This window comes from Prionailurus bengalensis, chromosome E2 (assembly GCF_016509475.1).
Source record: "Prionailurus bengalensis isolate Pbe53 chromosome E2, Fcat_Pben_1.1_paternal_pri, whole genome shotgun sequence".
NCBI lineage: Eukaryota > Metazoa > Chordata > Mammalia > Carnivora > Felidae > Prionailurus > Prionailurus bengalensis.
Window position 1 is genome coordinate 17,469,494 of NC_057352.1, and position 14,141 is coordinate 17,483,634.

Consider the following 14,141-nt stretch of genomic DNA (forward strand, 5'->3'; position numbering starts at 1 on the left):
ACCACCACACAACCATCATCTTTTGTAGTCTTTGCTGATTGGCTCTGTGTTGGGATACTCCTTTACAATTTAGCTAGGATTTCTCTGAATTTAGGGATTATCTGGATTATCTGGATGTGAAATCTTGTCTTCTCAGGTCTTTCTTTAGTATGCTTCTTGGATGGGCAGGTGTATGCCTTTCTAAATCCCCCATATATACATCTGATTTTGAATACCCTAAGTTCCCAGTCTTACCCTAGCTTTTCCTCCAGGCTGTGGATTATCTATTGTGTGTCTCTATCCATGTCTTGCCCCAGATTTCTGTGGATTTGTAGTCCACTGTGTCTCTGTCTCTCGAAAATAAATAAACGTTAAAAACAATTTTAAATTAAAATTATAGACCTTATTAATAATGGGAGTTGGAATTTTACTCTCCTAATGAAAAGTGCTTTTTGTTTTACCATTTATTAGGAGCCCAGTAGAATTAAGCAGGAAAGGGATTGTCTTATCTTGGGCATTACAACAAAATACCATAGACTGGGTGGTTTAAACAGACATTTATTTCTTACAGTTATAGAAGCTGGGAAATCCCAAGATCAAAGTGCTGGCAAATCCTGTGAAGGTCCAATTCCTAGTATGTAGACAGCTTCTTTCTGTCTACAGAAAGAAGTCCTGCACTCACAGGACTTGTGTATACAAATGGAAAGAAATCTCTTTATGTTCTTATAATCTCTCTCCCACTTCTTATAAAGGTACTGTTCCCATCATGAGTGTCCCACCTTCATGACCTAATTCAAACCCAATTACTTCCTTAGAGCCCCATCTCCAAACACCATCACAATAGAAATCAGGGCTTCAACATATGAATTCTGGGGGGCTACAAACATTTAGTCCATAATAGGAATTTTTCTTATTCACCCAACTAACAAACTTTTTCTGTAATATAATATTAAGCAAGGATGGCATTCAGATTACTTTGTTCAGAACTCTCATGCTGAAGGACATGATCATAGTTTGAAGAAATGCAAAGGCACACTACAATTTGGGTCAGGAAGACAAAATAAAAAATGTCATTTCTCTCAAAATAAATATATAAATTTAATGTAATTCCAACTATCAAAGAGTTTTTGTATTTTGAGAACACCATCTTCATTTATATAGAAAGAAAACTAGAATAGCCAATAAAACTATGAAAAACAGCGAGGACTTGGTCTAATATGCAGTATCAAAATGCAGTAAGGCTAGTGTTAAATCAGTTTATCAGTTAATATGGTATTAGTATAGAAGTAGAAAAATAAATTAATGAAATGAAAATACAGGACAGGTTTTGGTACAAGTGAAACTACAAGCAGTTTCAGTTGAATGAGAAAAAGATCATATGGTTAAAGGATCACATAACTGAGTCAGTTAAATAGGAAAAGGATGGTACTGGTAAAAACAACAGGCCTTTCCTACTGACCCATGTGTAGAAAGAGAACCTTAGATTTGCCTTCATACCAGTTTCCTTGAAGAAAATACTACTGTAGATTCATTTGTATCCTGTACCTAGATGAGGGAAGAGCTGTGAATTGGCATGAAGACATGGCTAGCCTATATGACTAAGGTATCATAAGTCTTGGGAAAACAAGGTAGCAGCTTCCCTGTGCTTAAGTGGGTTTCAGTCTTACAACTGGGTGTGCCCCATGTGATGGCGGTACACCATGCAGATACAGTGGTGGGTTATAGTAAGATATCCTGGGTGAGAATGTTGTTTCCCAGGGCTTAGGTGAACTGCACCCATTCTGACCTTTTCTCCCTTCAGCAGTACATAGGTCCTCGAATCTATCTTTGCTTGGGTAGTTGCAGTATTGTAAAGGTGGTTTTGTTGTTGCTGTTGTTGTTTTGATCAGGACAAAGCTAATAATAAACCTAATGTTGGGTTAAAGCCTATTCTGTTTTTTTGATTGCCAGTTCAAATCTGTGATTGCTGTTGGTGGACACCGCAGATTGGTGTCAGAACTATGTGACTGCTGAGTAGATGGGTTATTTTAACAAATTGTGCTTGTATAACTGGAAACCCATCTGGAAGAAAATAACAATGAATCTTCATTTTATAGGACATTAAAAAATAAATTCTAGATATATTAAATATTTACATATTGAAAAAAGTAAACAATAAACAACTTGCAAGAAAACCTAAGAAAAATTACATATACAATCTAGAGATTAAAGTATCTTTTTAACCAATCCGTAAGCTTAGAAAAAATACATATTGATTACACAGAAATTTAACATATTTTTATGGAAAAATATTTTTATGACAAAAATTAGGCAAATTCCTAACGTCTAACATATAAAGAAGTCTTCAAAATTGACAGATAAATAATCCTATAGGAAAATGAGCCAACAATGCAAAAATTTACAAAGCAGCAAATCTAGGAGCAGTTGAGGTGTATGCTCATCAGACAAACATAAATTTAAGTAGTATATTACCATCTATTGCAGGGTTAGAGGAAAGATGTGTTTCTGAAAATGACCGATATTATCTATTAAAATTAAAAAATAGTATATGTCCTTTAATCTAACAATCTTTTGCCTCAGAAATAAAAACATCTGAAATGTAAGGTCTGATTTTAAGAATGTTAAAAAAAAATGTTTACTGTAGGGTTGTTTGTGGTGGCAAATAACTAGCAACAAGTTGAATCAGTAGGGAATATCAGAGTAAATTTACAGTATACAGTATCACAGGTGTTACTCATCTTACTCTATCGTAATCATTGTTGCACCTTGGCACCAACCCACTGCAGGCACCAAAAGGTAATCCTCCTAGTTTGGTCTGAATTAAGAGTTCTAAATTGCTCTGGTGACTTCAAAGCTGTACAAATGGAAGGGCAAAACACTTAAGAAATACAAGGGGAATGTTTAATGAAGAATGGAAGAAAATAGAGGATAATTTAGATTCATGTAAACACATAAGCAACCCCTGGAATTTATAATCTTAAAACCAATCTTCAAAACTGCTAATAAGTGGTGTAGTACTATGGTTTTATTAGCATTTCATTATTTTGTATTTCAAAGAAATTGATATATTTGACATATGCCTAAGGTTTAAATATTGCATATTCATTTTTATCACTGTTCAAAAAGAGCATTAACAACTCTTTATGTGTCAAGTTGTTGTAGAAAGGGATCAAGTAAACAAAAATTGGCAAAAAGATTTGCTTCACATAAAACAATACTGTTTAGGTCTCAGATCTCTTTTAGCACCATTTTCACCAAAGAAACAAACAAACAGGGGATTTATCAATTATATCTGGCAGAATAGAGAATAAAAATCTCTGAGGTTAAAATTGAAGGTAAAATGCAAGAGCTGAAGTTTTACTCAGTGGCATATTTAAAAATTTAAGAGTAACTTGGTTTCTTCATTTAAAAAATATCAAATTATTAATGCTAATACTGGTTATGTGGACTCTTAAAATTTCTGATGTTTCAGTAAAAACTAGTTCTTAGTATCAAGTCTGTGCAAGTATTATTAAATCATATGATTCTTAAATGTATGTAACCCACTTAACCTGTTGCAGAATCATGCTTTAATTTCTGAGACCACACATATTAGTGATGTGACATGCAAGAGTACATTTAAATAATTTAAGCTACCAACCAATTAAAAAAAATAACTTCTAATAAAGGTATGATTTTAGAAATATTTTCTATAAAATAGTAGCATCTGCCTGGGATTGTGAGTCATTACATGTACTGCATGTACAACTTTCCTACTCATATCTTTATCTTTTTTAATTTTCAGGAATAGCACAAACAATAGAACACATACATATATTACCACAACCCAGAGTTAACTAACATTTTGTTATATTTAGTTGGAATCTTTATTTCTTTTTAATGATGGTATTTAGATACAAAACTGAAATATCCTTTAACAACCATGCTTGGTCCCATTTCTTTTCTGCTACCTTTCTTTCTAGAGGCAATCACTTTTGGGAAATGAGTGTGTATCCTTCAATCCATTCTTCAGTTTTCCGTAAAAATGTTCTTCCATAACTAATGCTTAATAATAGTGTTGATTTCATTCAAATTCACAGAGCTAACGATTATAACATATTGATCTCTTCATTTTTTTCACGCCACATGATTTTTCAGGTCTTTCTATTTATATATATAATCTGTTATGTTATACTTAACTACTAGAGAATATTCTACTGTGTGCCTATATCACATTGTATTTATCCATTTCACAAGCAACACACGTTTCCAATTTTTTGCTAATGTAATTCATGCTGCAATGAACATAAAGATACATGACTCCCTAACTTAAGTACATGTATCAGTTTCTTGGGTATATGCATGTACACTCAAGAGTGTGTGTTCTGGAATCTATTTTAGAAATTCTTTTCCTACTGGAGGTTTTAAAAACATTCTCCTATAAAATTCTTATGTTACCAAGTTTTGCTTTTTGCATTCTGGTCTTTACAATACTTTTGGATTTCATAATAAATTCTTTAATGTATTACTATGGCAGAGATCCAATATTTTTTCCACATGAAGAATGTTACCCTGAGACCATTTTTTGAATCATCCATAATTCCCCTACCAACTTTTGATATCATCTCTATCAATTACCAATTCCCCATAAAGGCATGCATGTTTCTGAATACAATATTCTGTCCCAATCTTTGATTTCTATGAATGCATCAAGAACAAATACTTTTGATTACATCTGTAGCAAAAAAATTTTAAAAATGACAATTTTGTCTCTTAATTTAAAATCTTTATACCTCTCATATCTTTGTCTTAATGCATCAGGTAGGCCTTCCAGAACCATGCTGCTTAGTGTCCATGACTGGATCCATACTTACTTCAATGAGATTGCTCCTAAAAGTACATCATTAACAATGTTTGCTGTGGGAGTTCTGGGAGCATAGGTTTTTAAACTATGATACTTATTAAAATTGTTAGTATTTAAGTTTTGATTTGTTGAAGTATTTTCCACATTCAAGCCACTTTATTATAAAATGAATTTCTGGTATACCATTAAGTCTGAGTTTTGCTGAAGCTTTTCCTAAATTCAAGGCGTTTATCGAGCTTTAGTGAGTATGAATTCTCTGGTGTCTAATATGATGTGACTTCTGGCTAAAAGCTTTCCCACATTCACTACACTGATAAGGTTTTTCTCCAGTATGGATTCTCATATGTAGAGCAAGAGTTGAGAACTGAGAGAAGGCTTTTCCACATTCATTACAACCATAGGGCTTTTCACCTGTATGGCTTCTCATATGAACAGTAAGAGATGAGCTTTGACAGAAGGCTTTCCCACATATTTTACATTCATAAGGTTTATCCCCCGTATGAATTCTCACATGTACAATAAGTGATGTGATTCGAGAGAAGGCTTTTCCACATTTATTACATTCATAGGGTTTCTCTCCTGTATGAATATTGTGATGTTTAATGAGGTATTGCTTCTGCCTGAAGATTGTTCCACATTCATTACATTTATAGGGTTTCTCTCCAATATGAATTTTCTCATGCTCAGTGAGATTTGATTTGCCACTGAAGGCTTTCCCACATTCTTTACATATATAGGGTTTCTCTCCTGTATGACTTCTCTGGTGTCTAATGAGGCTTGACTTCTGAATGAAAGCTTTCCCACACCCCTTGCATTCATAAGGTTTCTCTCCAGTATGTATTCTTTGATGGATAATCAGGTTTTCTTTCTGGCTAAAGGCTTTTCCACACTCATTACATTTAAAGGGTTTCTTTCCACTGTGGATGTTCTGATGTTTAATGAGGTACTGCTTCTGGCTGAAGGCTCTTCCACATTGATTACATTCGAATGGTTTCTCTCCTGTATGGATTTTCTCATGCTCAGTGAGATATGATTTGCCATTGAAGGCTTTTCCACATTCCTTACATGCATAGGGTTTGTTTCCAGTATGATTTCTCTGGTGTTTAATGAGGCTTGACATCTGAATAGAAGCTTTCCCACACTCATAGAGTTTCTCTCCCGTATGATGTTTCTGATGAGAAAGGAAGTTTCTCTTCTGACTGAAGGCTTTTCCACATTTATTACATTTATATGGTTTCTTTCCTCTATGACTTCTCAAATGTAGAGTAAGGGAGGAGACTCGAGAGAATACTTTACCACATTCAGTACATTCATGTGATTTTTCTCCAGTATGCATTTTCTTATGCTCTATGAGGTTTTCCTTCAGGCTGAAGGTTTTTCCACATTCATTACATTCATGAGGTTTCTCTCTAGTATGAATTTGATCATGCTGAAGGAGATCTGCTTCAGGCTTAAGGCTTTCCAGCATTCTTATCACGCAGATATTTTTTCCAACAAGAATTCTTCAGTATTTCTTGACAATGTGACATAGATGAAAGCTTTTCCACATTCACCAAATTCATAGGTTTCTCTCCAGTATTAATTCTCAGGTATCTAATGAAGCTGAATTTATGATGAAAGACTTACATTGCTTATCCTGAGATCAGACAATTACAGATTGGGATGAAACATATAATATCAATTGTATTCTTAATGGTTCTTTCTTAGCTTCACTTATATTTGAGTATAAATTATGTTCTGAACTCTCTTAAACTGAGTCTTATACATAGAGATGTAGTTGTAAAGAATCAACATCTGTCCTCAAAGGAAATACTTTTCTGTTATGCCCAGGTTTTCTGAGTTTTTTCTAAACTATATTTTCATGGAGAAAGATGAGACTTAACTCTCATGTCTTCCATGCTGAGTCTTCATCTATTTATAAATTTCCCAGACCTTTTCTAAAAGGGAATAAAAACAAAATCATCATTGAAAAGAGCTAATAACTGTAAAATATTTAGTGCCTAGCATGTAGTAAATATCCAATAAAGTGGCTATCATCATCATCAACACTAACACTTGTGATTTTTTCCAGTATTTTTAACAAAAATTTTTAAATGTGGTATTGTAAAATAGACTCTTTATTTCAAACCTAGTCCCACAGTAAAAAGAAAGCTTCAATACAAATAACATTCACAGGAGCATGTAGTTTAAACTGTTTTTATTTTTATTATTTTTTTAAGTTTATTTATTTTGAGAAAGAGAGAGGGGGAGTATGCACATGAGCTGGGGAAGGACAGAGAGAGAGGGAAAGAGAGGATCCCAAGCAGGCTCTGCACCATCAGCACAGAGCCCAACGTGGGGCTCGAACCCATGAACTGTGAGAACATGACATGAGCCGAAGTCGAGAGTTGGGAGGCTTAACCAACTGAGCCACTTAGGCACCCTGCTCAAATTGTTTTTAAATGTAACTTTTGCATTTTATAAATCAGTAAAATAAAATATAAAGAACAGGTAACAAACAGGATGAAAAAACAAACACATAAGATTGGGAGAGCCTAAGATGAAAGGATAAAAAATAAATAGAATTATTAAAGAGGACATATGGTTAAATAAGAGATTTATTCTGTATCTTCCTGAAACTCCATTCAAATGATAGTACGAGGATGAAGGGAATATACTCATAAACACTGCAGAGGTTGAGAAGACACCGGTGGATGAAAAGATTTAGGAAATTTTGAAAGGAAAGCAAATAAAGAACTATAAATTAACAGAAGAATCAAGTGGCTTAAATAAAAAGCCAGCAAAAGAGGATGCTACCTAGAAGCAAGGTAATTTGTGATACAGCTGTCAACACAAAGGGTCTATAACTGGAGTGACTGGGTAAGAGTAGAAGGTGGAACTTATAAAATGATTATAAAAGCAGCAGCTTATGTACCTAATTCTCCTAACTGGAAGGACATAGGAATTTATTATCCAAAGTATAACCAGGAGCCTCCAAACTTAGTGATGATAGGCAAAGTAGATACTGAAAAGAGGGAGTAAAAATTCCTATGTAGAATAGGGTTCCAACCCCTTTCTACTGCTGCTCTTTAGAAATGCTGGTGGTTGGTGGTGTCAAACAATAGATGGGTTGGTTTCTTTTTTCTTTCTTCCTTCCTTCCTTATTTTTATTTATTCTGAGAGAGAGAGGGAGAAAGAGGGCACACAAGGGGCAGAGAAAGAATCCCAAGCAGGCTCCACATGGACAGCACGGAGCCCCATGCGGGGCTCAAACTCACAAACCATGAGTTCACGATCTGAGCTGAAATCAAATCAGACACTCAACCAACTGAGCCGCCCAGGCACCCAGGGAGGTTTCTTTACTGAAAAAATGAAAAGGTCATGAAAACACTTACAGATATTCACATTTGGAGTCATTTAAAAGAATCATCTAGATATCTGACTAAATGCTGCATAGTGAAGCCCACCATTTTACAAGCCCAACCATGCACAAAGATTACAATAGTGTTTCTGGTACCTCAATGTTAAATTTTAACATAGAGCTAAAGATCACAAAAAAATGATGAAAGCCCTAATGTGAAAGCTAGATCAAAACAAATAGGAAAAAACAAGGAAAGGAACAAAAGAAACACACACATAAACAATACTGTAATTAGTATCACAGAAGCACTGAAAACACAGAAATATCAACAGAGTTCTTCTTCTTTTTTTAATTTTTTTTCATGTTTATTTTTGAGAGCAAGAGAGACAGAGTATGAACGGGGGAGTGCAGAGAGAGGGAAACACAGCATCTGAAGCAGGCTCCAGGCTCTGAGTTGCCAGCACAGAGCCCGACATGGGGCTCGAACTCATGGACTGAGAGATCATGATCTGAGCTGAAGTCAGATGCTTAACCAACTAAGCCACCCAGGCACCCCTATCAACAGAGTTCTATAAAGAAGTGCTTTTGCAAATAAGAAATATGTTGAACTAAAAAATTCAACAGCTTAGGGGAAAAAATTCCAGGAAATCTCCCAGAATAATTAAAAAAAAAAAAAAAAAAAAAAGGAAGAATGGAAAGAAGGGAGAAAGAAATAATGATTAGAAAATTAGCGGGTTAGTGGAGGCGTCTAAGATGTTCAAGATCTCCTAAAGGAGTTCCAGAGAAAATATGAAGAAAAATTAATACAGGAAAATTTCTAAATTCCATCTTTCATGTTAACAAGTTGATCATATATATATTTATATACATATAATATATAAAATTATGTATATATAAAAGATTTTATTTTCAAAAGATTTTATTTTTATTTTTTTAAATGTAGTTTAGGGGCACCTGGGTGGCTCAGTTGGTTGCGGGTCCAACTTTGGCTCAGGTCATGATCTCACGGTCCATGGGTTCAAGCCCCACATTGGGCTCTGTACTATCAGTTCAGAGCCTGGAGCTTGCTTTGGAGTCCGTGTTTCCCTCTCTCTCTGCCCCTCCCCCACACATGCTCTGTCTCTCAAAAAATGAATAAATGTTAAAAAAAAAAAAAAGAAATTAAAAAAGAACAAAAATGTAGTTTAATGTTTATTTATTTTTGAGAGACAGAGAAAGCACAAGCAGGGGAGGGACAGAGAGAGAGGGAGACACAGAATCCAAAGCAGGTTCCAGGCTCTGAGCTATCAGCACAGAGTCTGATGCAGGGCTCAAACCCATGAACCAGGAGATCATGACCTGAGCCGAAGTCGGACCCACAATTGACTGAACCACCCAGGCACCCCAAAAGATTTTATTTTTAAGTAATCTCTACACCCAGAGTGGGGCTTGAACTTACAAACCTGAGATCAAGAGTCGCGTGCTCTACCAACTAAGCCAGCCAGGCATCCCCAAGCTGATAATATTGTAAAATGGTTAAATCAAAAGTAGGTAAAATAGATGTATAAAATGTGAGAATAAACACCAGTTTATTGAGTTGAAAGTGGTTGCCTATGTGGAGGAGGAACTGTGGGTGACGAAGGATGGTGCAAACATAACTATAATCCTATTTCACTTTTAAAAGCCCCTACGTGTTATACCTGCAGAGATGTCCTTGAAGACTTGAGCCTTTTAACCTGAACTGATCTATAATCATATAGTAACTATAGATAGTACTCTTTTTATCTAGTCGCAGTTAAGTTTCACATGGCTAAACAGCAAAGTACATATTAATGAAAAAAAGTAAAATAGGCCAGAAAACAGCCCTTTTTGCCTTGAAATCTGATTTACTGCAGTGTTTTGATTATTGATACTATCATTTCTAGATACAGAAACTGTCGTTGCCATCAATTTCAGTTTTCATTTGTTTTCTTTCTATCATTGTGCCTGAAATGACTGGCACCAAAGCTCTTCTTTTGTGAAGAGCTCTTGTCTTCTCCTCACTCTCAATCCTTTCTTTTATAAATGTTTTCTACTGGCTGCAAATCTTCAATGTTATCCTGATCTGTCCTGTCCCTCTCAAACTTTTATCCTCATTTTTTTTCTTTTTTTTTTTTAAGATTTTATTTTTAAGTAATCTCTACAACCAGCATGGGGCTCAAACTTACAAACCTGAGATCAAGACTTGCATGCTGTACCAACTGAGCCAGTCAGGCATGCCTGGTCATTTTCTTATAAATCACTGCAAGAGCTGACTCTAGTAATATACTGTCACTCACATCAATGCTATAATTTCTAAAATTAGAAAACAAAACCCTCAACCTTTACTGCATGCCATAGGCAAAAATTTACTCAAAATGAATTAAAGACCTCAACATAAGTGTTAAAACTATTTCTTTTATAAAGAAAAAATGGTAGACTTAATCAAAATAAAAAACTAATGCCCTTCAAAAACACAGTTAAAAAAAAGAAAAGCCAGACTGGTAGAAACTGATGAAGGGCTCATATCCAAAATATATAGAACTCCCAAATCTCAGTAAAAAAAGGTAATCTAATTTATAAAATGGGTAAGAGACTAGAAAAGATATTCACAAAATCAGATATATGAATGGCCAATAAGTACATTAGACGTTCATCCAAACTAGTGATCAGAAATGCATATTAAAATCCCAGTGAGATACATTACACACCCATTAAAATGGCTAAAATTAAAAAAACTGCCATTCCAAGTGTAAGAATGCGAAGCAACTATCTCTCAAAAAACTGTAGGTGGGAATGAAAAATGATACAGCTACTTTGGAACATAATCTGAGTATTTTATAAAGTTCAATATATACTTATTCTGTGCAGCAATCCCATTTCTAGGCATTTATTCAAGAAAAATGAACATATATGTTGACACAAAGACCTAGTATATGAATGTTCGTAACAGTCAAAAATGGAAGTAATCTAAATGTCTATCAATGACAAGTTATGTCCATACTTATAATAATAATCAGCAATAAAAAATGAAATATTCATACACATAACATGAATTAATCTCAAAAATGTAAAACTAAATCAAAGAAATTAAATGCTAAAGATTATGCAGTGAATGACTACATTTATATGAATTCTAGAAATGGCAAGTCCTAGTAACATAAAGCCAATTAGTGATCACCAGGGATGGGGGAGGGGTATGGCTCTACAGCAAAAGGGCACAAAGAACTGTTGATGGATCTGTTCTATATGTTGGTTTTGGTGTTGGTTTTATGACTGTATACAATTACCAAATTTATCAAATAACATACTAAAGGGGTTGACTTTTATGGAAATTATACCTCAATAAAGTTGAAAAAGTAAATCTTTCCACACCTGAAGCTCTACAACAATCACCAGTTATTTATTAATCATCTTCTTTGTGCTCAAGACTGCAGATAACAAGGGTAAAACACCAGCTTTTGTCTCAATGAGCTTCGATGTAGGTCTTAAACATCAAAGGGAAAATACAAATGTAAGAGAGCATATACTTAGAATTCAAGTTGCTCTGGAAACTATAATATGCTATGGGAATAGAAGATTAGAGATACTGGGCTAAAAGTGATAATGAAGGGACATTTTAATAAAAATGAAGCCCAAGGGTAAATGATGGATAGGACTTTGATAGATGGCTCACTGCACAATCAAAGGCGAAGATGCAAATAATTTCATATATATGAATGGGGAGGGAAGAAGGGTACAACTGATACTATTTAAAACTGAAATAATAATCACAATTACCAACAGTGTGGGAAAGAGAGGAGGGAGACTAAAAATACACTAAAGTATAAAATATACGTCATTCCTTAGTGAGGAGTAAAGTATAGTACCTGAAGAAATGGAAGACAAAGACTAAGAAAGTGATGAATATAAAGGCAACCAAGAGAATATAACAAAATAATTATTATAATAAAATATAACAAACTTTCCATTATTTTCAGAAGGAAAGGCATATGTACTCAAGGAAATCAAAGGTCCTATAGTAAAGGATAAAAAAGATGAGGTCAAATTTAAAACAGAATACATAATATTAAATAAAAGAACCAATACTAACCATACTGTTCCTGTCAATAAATACAACTAGGAAAAAAAGAACTATTAAAAGAAAAAGACTATGACAGGCTCATACAGATAATTCTCAGGCTCCAACACATACCTCCTGAATCAAGAAAACCTGCAGGTAAGGCCCAGCAATCTGTATTTAACAAGCCCTCTAGGTGATTTTGACACACGCGAAGGTTTAACAACTGACATAATAAAACCTACCTAAACTCTCTGTAAGGTACACATCTAAAACAGGGTGCCTGGATAGCTCAGTTGGTTAAGTGACTGACTCTTGATTTCAGTTCAGGTCATGATCTCACTGGTTCATGAGACTGAGCCCTACATCAAGCTCTGTCACTGACAGCACAGAGCCTGCTAGGGATTCTCTCTCAGCTCTCTCTCTCGGCCCCTTCCCTGCTTGTGTGCATGTGCACGTGCACTCTCTCTCACTTCTGTCTCTCAAAATAAATAAACATTAAAAAATACATTAGAAAAAAGGAAATTTTCACTTGTAAATTTCAAATTAAAAAAAAAAATAATTAGGGGCGCCTGGGTGGCGCAGTCGGTTAAGCGTCCGACTTCAGCCAGGTCACGATCTCGCGGTCCATGAGTTCGAGCCCCGCGTCAGGCTCTGGGCTGATGGCTCGGAGCCTGGAGCCTGTTTCCGATTCTGTGTCTCCCTCTCTCTCTGCCCCTCCCCCGTTCATGCTCTGTCTCTCTCTGTCCCCAAAATAAATAAACGTTGAAAAAAAAAAATTAAAAAAAAAAAAAATTAATGTTTATTTTTGAGAAAGAGACAGAGCACAAGCAGGGCAGGGGCAGAGAGAGAGAGACAGAGAGAGAGAGACAGAATCCAAAGCAGGCTCCAGGTTCCAAGCTGTCAGCATAGAGCCTGATGCTGGGCTCAAATCCACGAACCGTGAGATCATGACCTGAGCTGAAATCGGATGCTTAACTGACTGAGCCACCCAAGCACCCCTCACTTGTAAATTTCAAAATATACTGGCTTGAACAAACACTTTGGTCAAAGATAAAATAAATTGCAAAACATTCAGAAGTATTCAGAAAAATTAAAAAACAATGTATATCAGAGCCTATAGAACACATTTGAAAAAAATGCTTGGATAAGTTTTAACATATATGTTTACATTATTCTAAAAAGAAATAACATAGGGCACCTGGGTGATTTCAACTCAGGTCATGATCCCATGGTTCGTGAGATCTAGCCCTGCATCAGGCTCTGCAGTGATAGCACAGAGCCTGCTTGGGATTCTCTCTCTCCCTCTCTCTCTCTGCTTCTCCCCTGCTTGTGTGCGTGAGCTCGCTCTCTCAAAATAAATAAATAAGCTTTAAAAAAAAATAAAAAGAAATAACATAATAAAATAAGCATTCAAACCAAGGAATTACAATAAGGAAAAGTAAATGTAAGAAAAAAAAAGTACAGATAAGAAAAATTAATTATTACAAACAAAATTAGAAATAATAAATCCACAAGTTGATTCTTAGGGAAAAACTAAAGAGGAATAACAGCAAAATTATAAAAATAAAAAAATGATTACTTGGAAATAACCATAGACAGAAAAGGACTGTAGAGATTATTTGCTCACCTCCATACAAATTTGAAAACCAAATATTACCTATGAAAACTGAGACCAGAAAAGACAAGAAACCTAAACAGTAAAGTAGATATAGAAAAAAAGAGACCATTGTTATTTTATCACCCCAATAGATGGTTCAAGATGTGGAATTTACTAAACTTTTACAAATGACAGTAATAACATTTATTTAAAATTTTCCAATTCTTAAATTCATTATATTTGCAAAAGTATGATGTAGAACAGATTAGGACTTAGCCCACTATATTCCTAACTAAAGAAAACACAGAAATGACATCTTGGT

At 34.9% G+C, this 14,141-nt stretch overlaps 1 protein-coding gene across 2 annotated transcripts in view; it reads right to left on the reverse strand.

Moving 5' to 3' along the window:
* Window positions 1–521: 521 nt before the first annotated feature.
* ZNF260 (zinc finger protein 260) overlaps window positions 522–14,141 on the reverse strand; it is a 76,327-nt gene continuing 62,707 nt past the window's right edge. The window contains exons 6-7 of one of the 2 annotated variants that reach the window (XM_043600678.1): window positions 6,102–6,272; window positions 522–5,942 (exon numbers count right to left, since the gene is read on the reverse strand). In XM_043600678.1, the coding sequence (XP_043456613.1) occupies window positions 5,061–5,942; window positions 6,102–6,272 (1,053 nt within the window). In that variant the 3' untranslated portion in view covers window positions 522–5,060. Of the gene's footprint in view, window positions 6,760–14,141 lie in introns of both variants that reach the window. The other variant, XM_043600677.1, reaches the window with a different exon arrangement.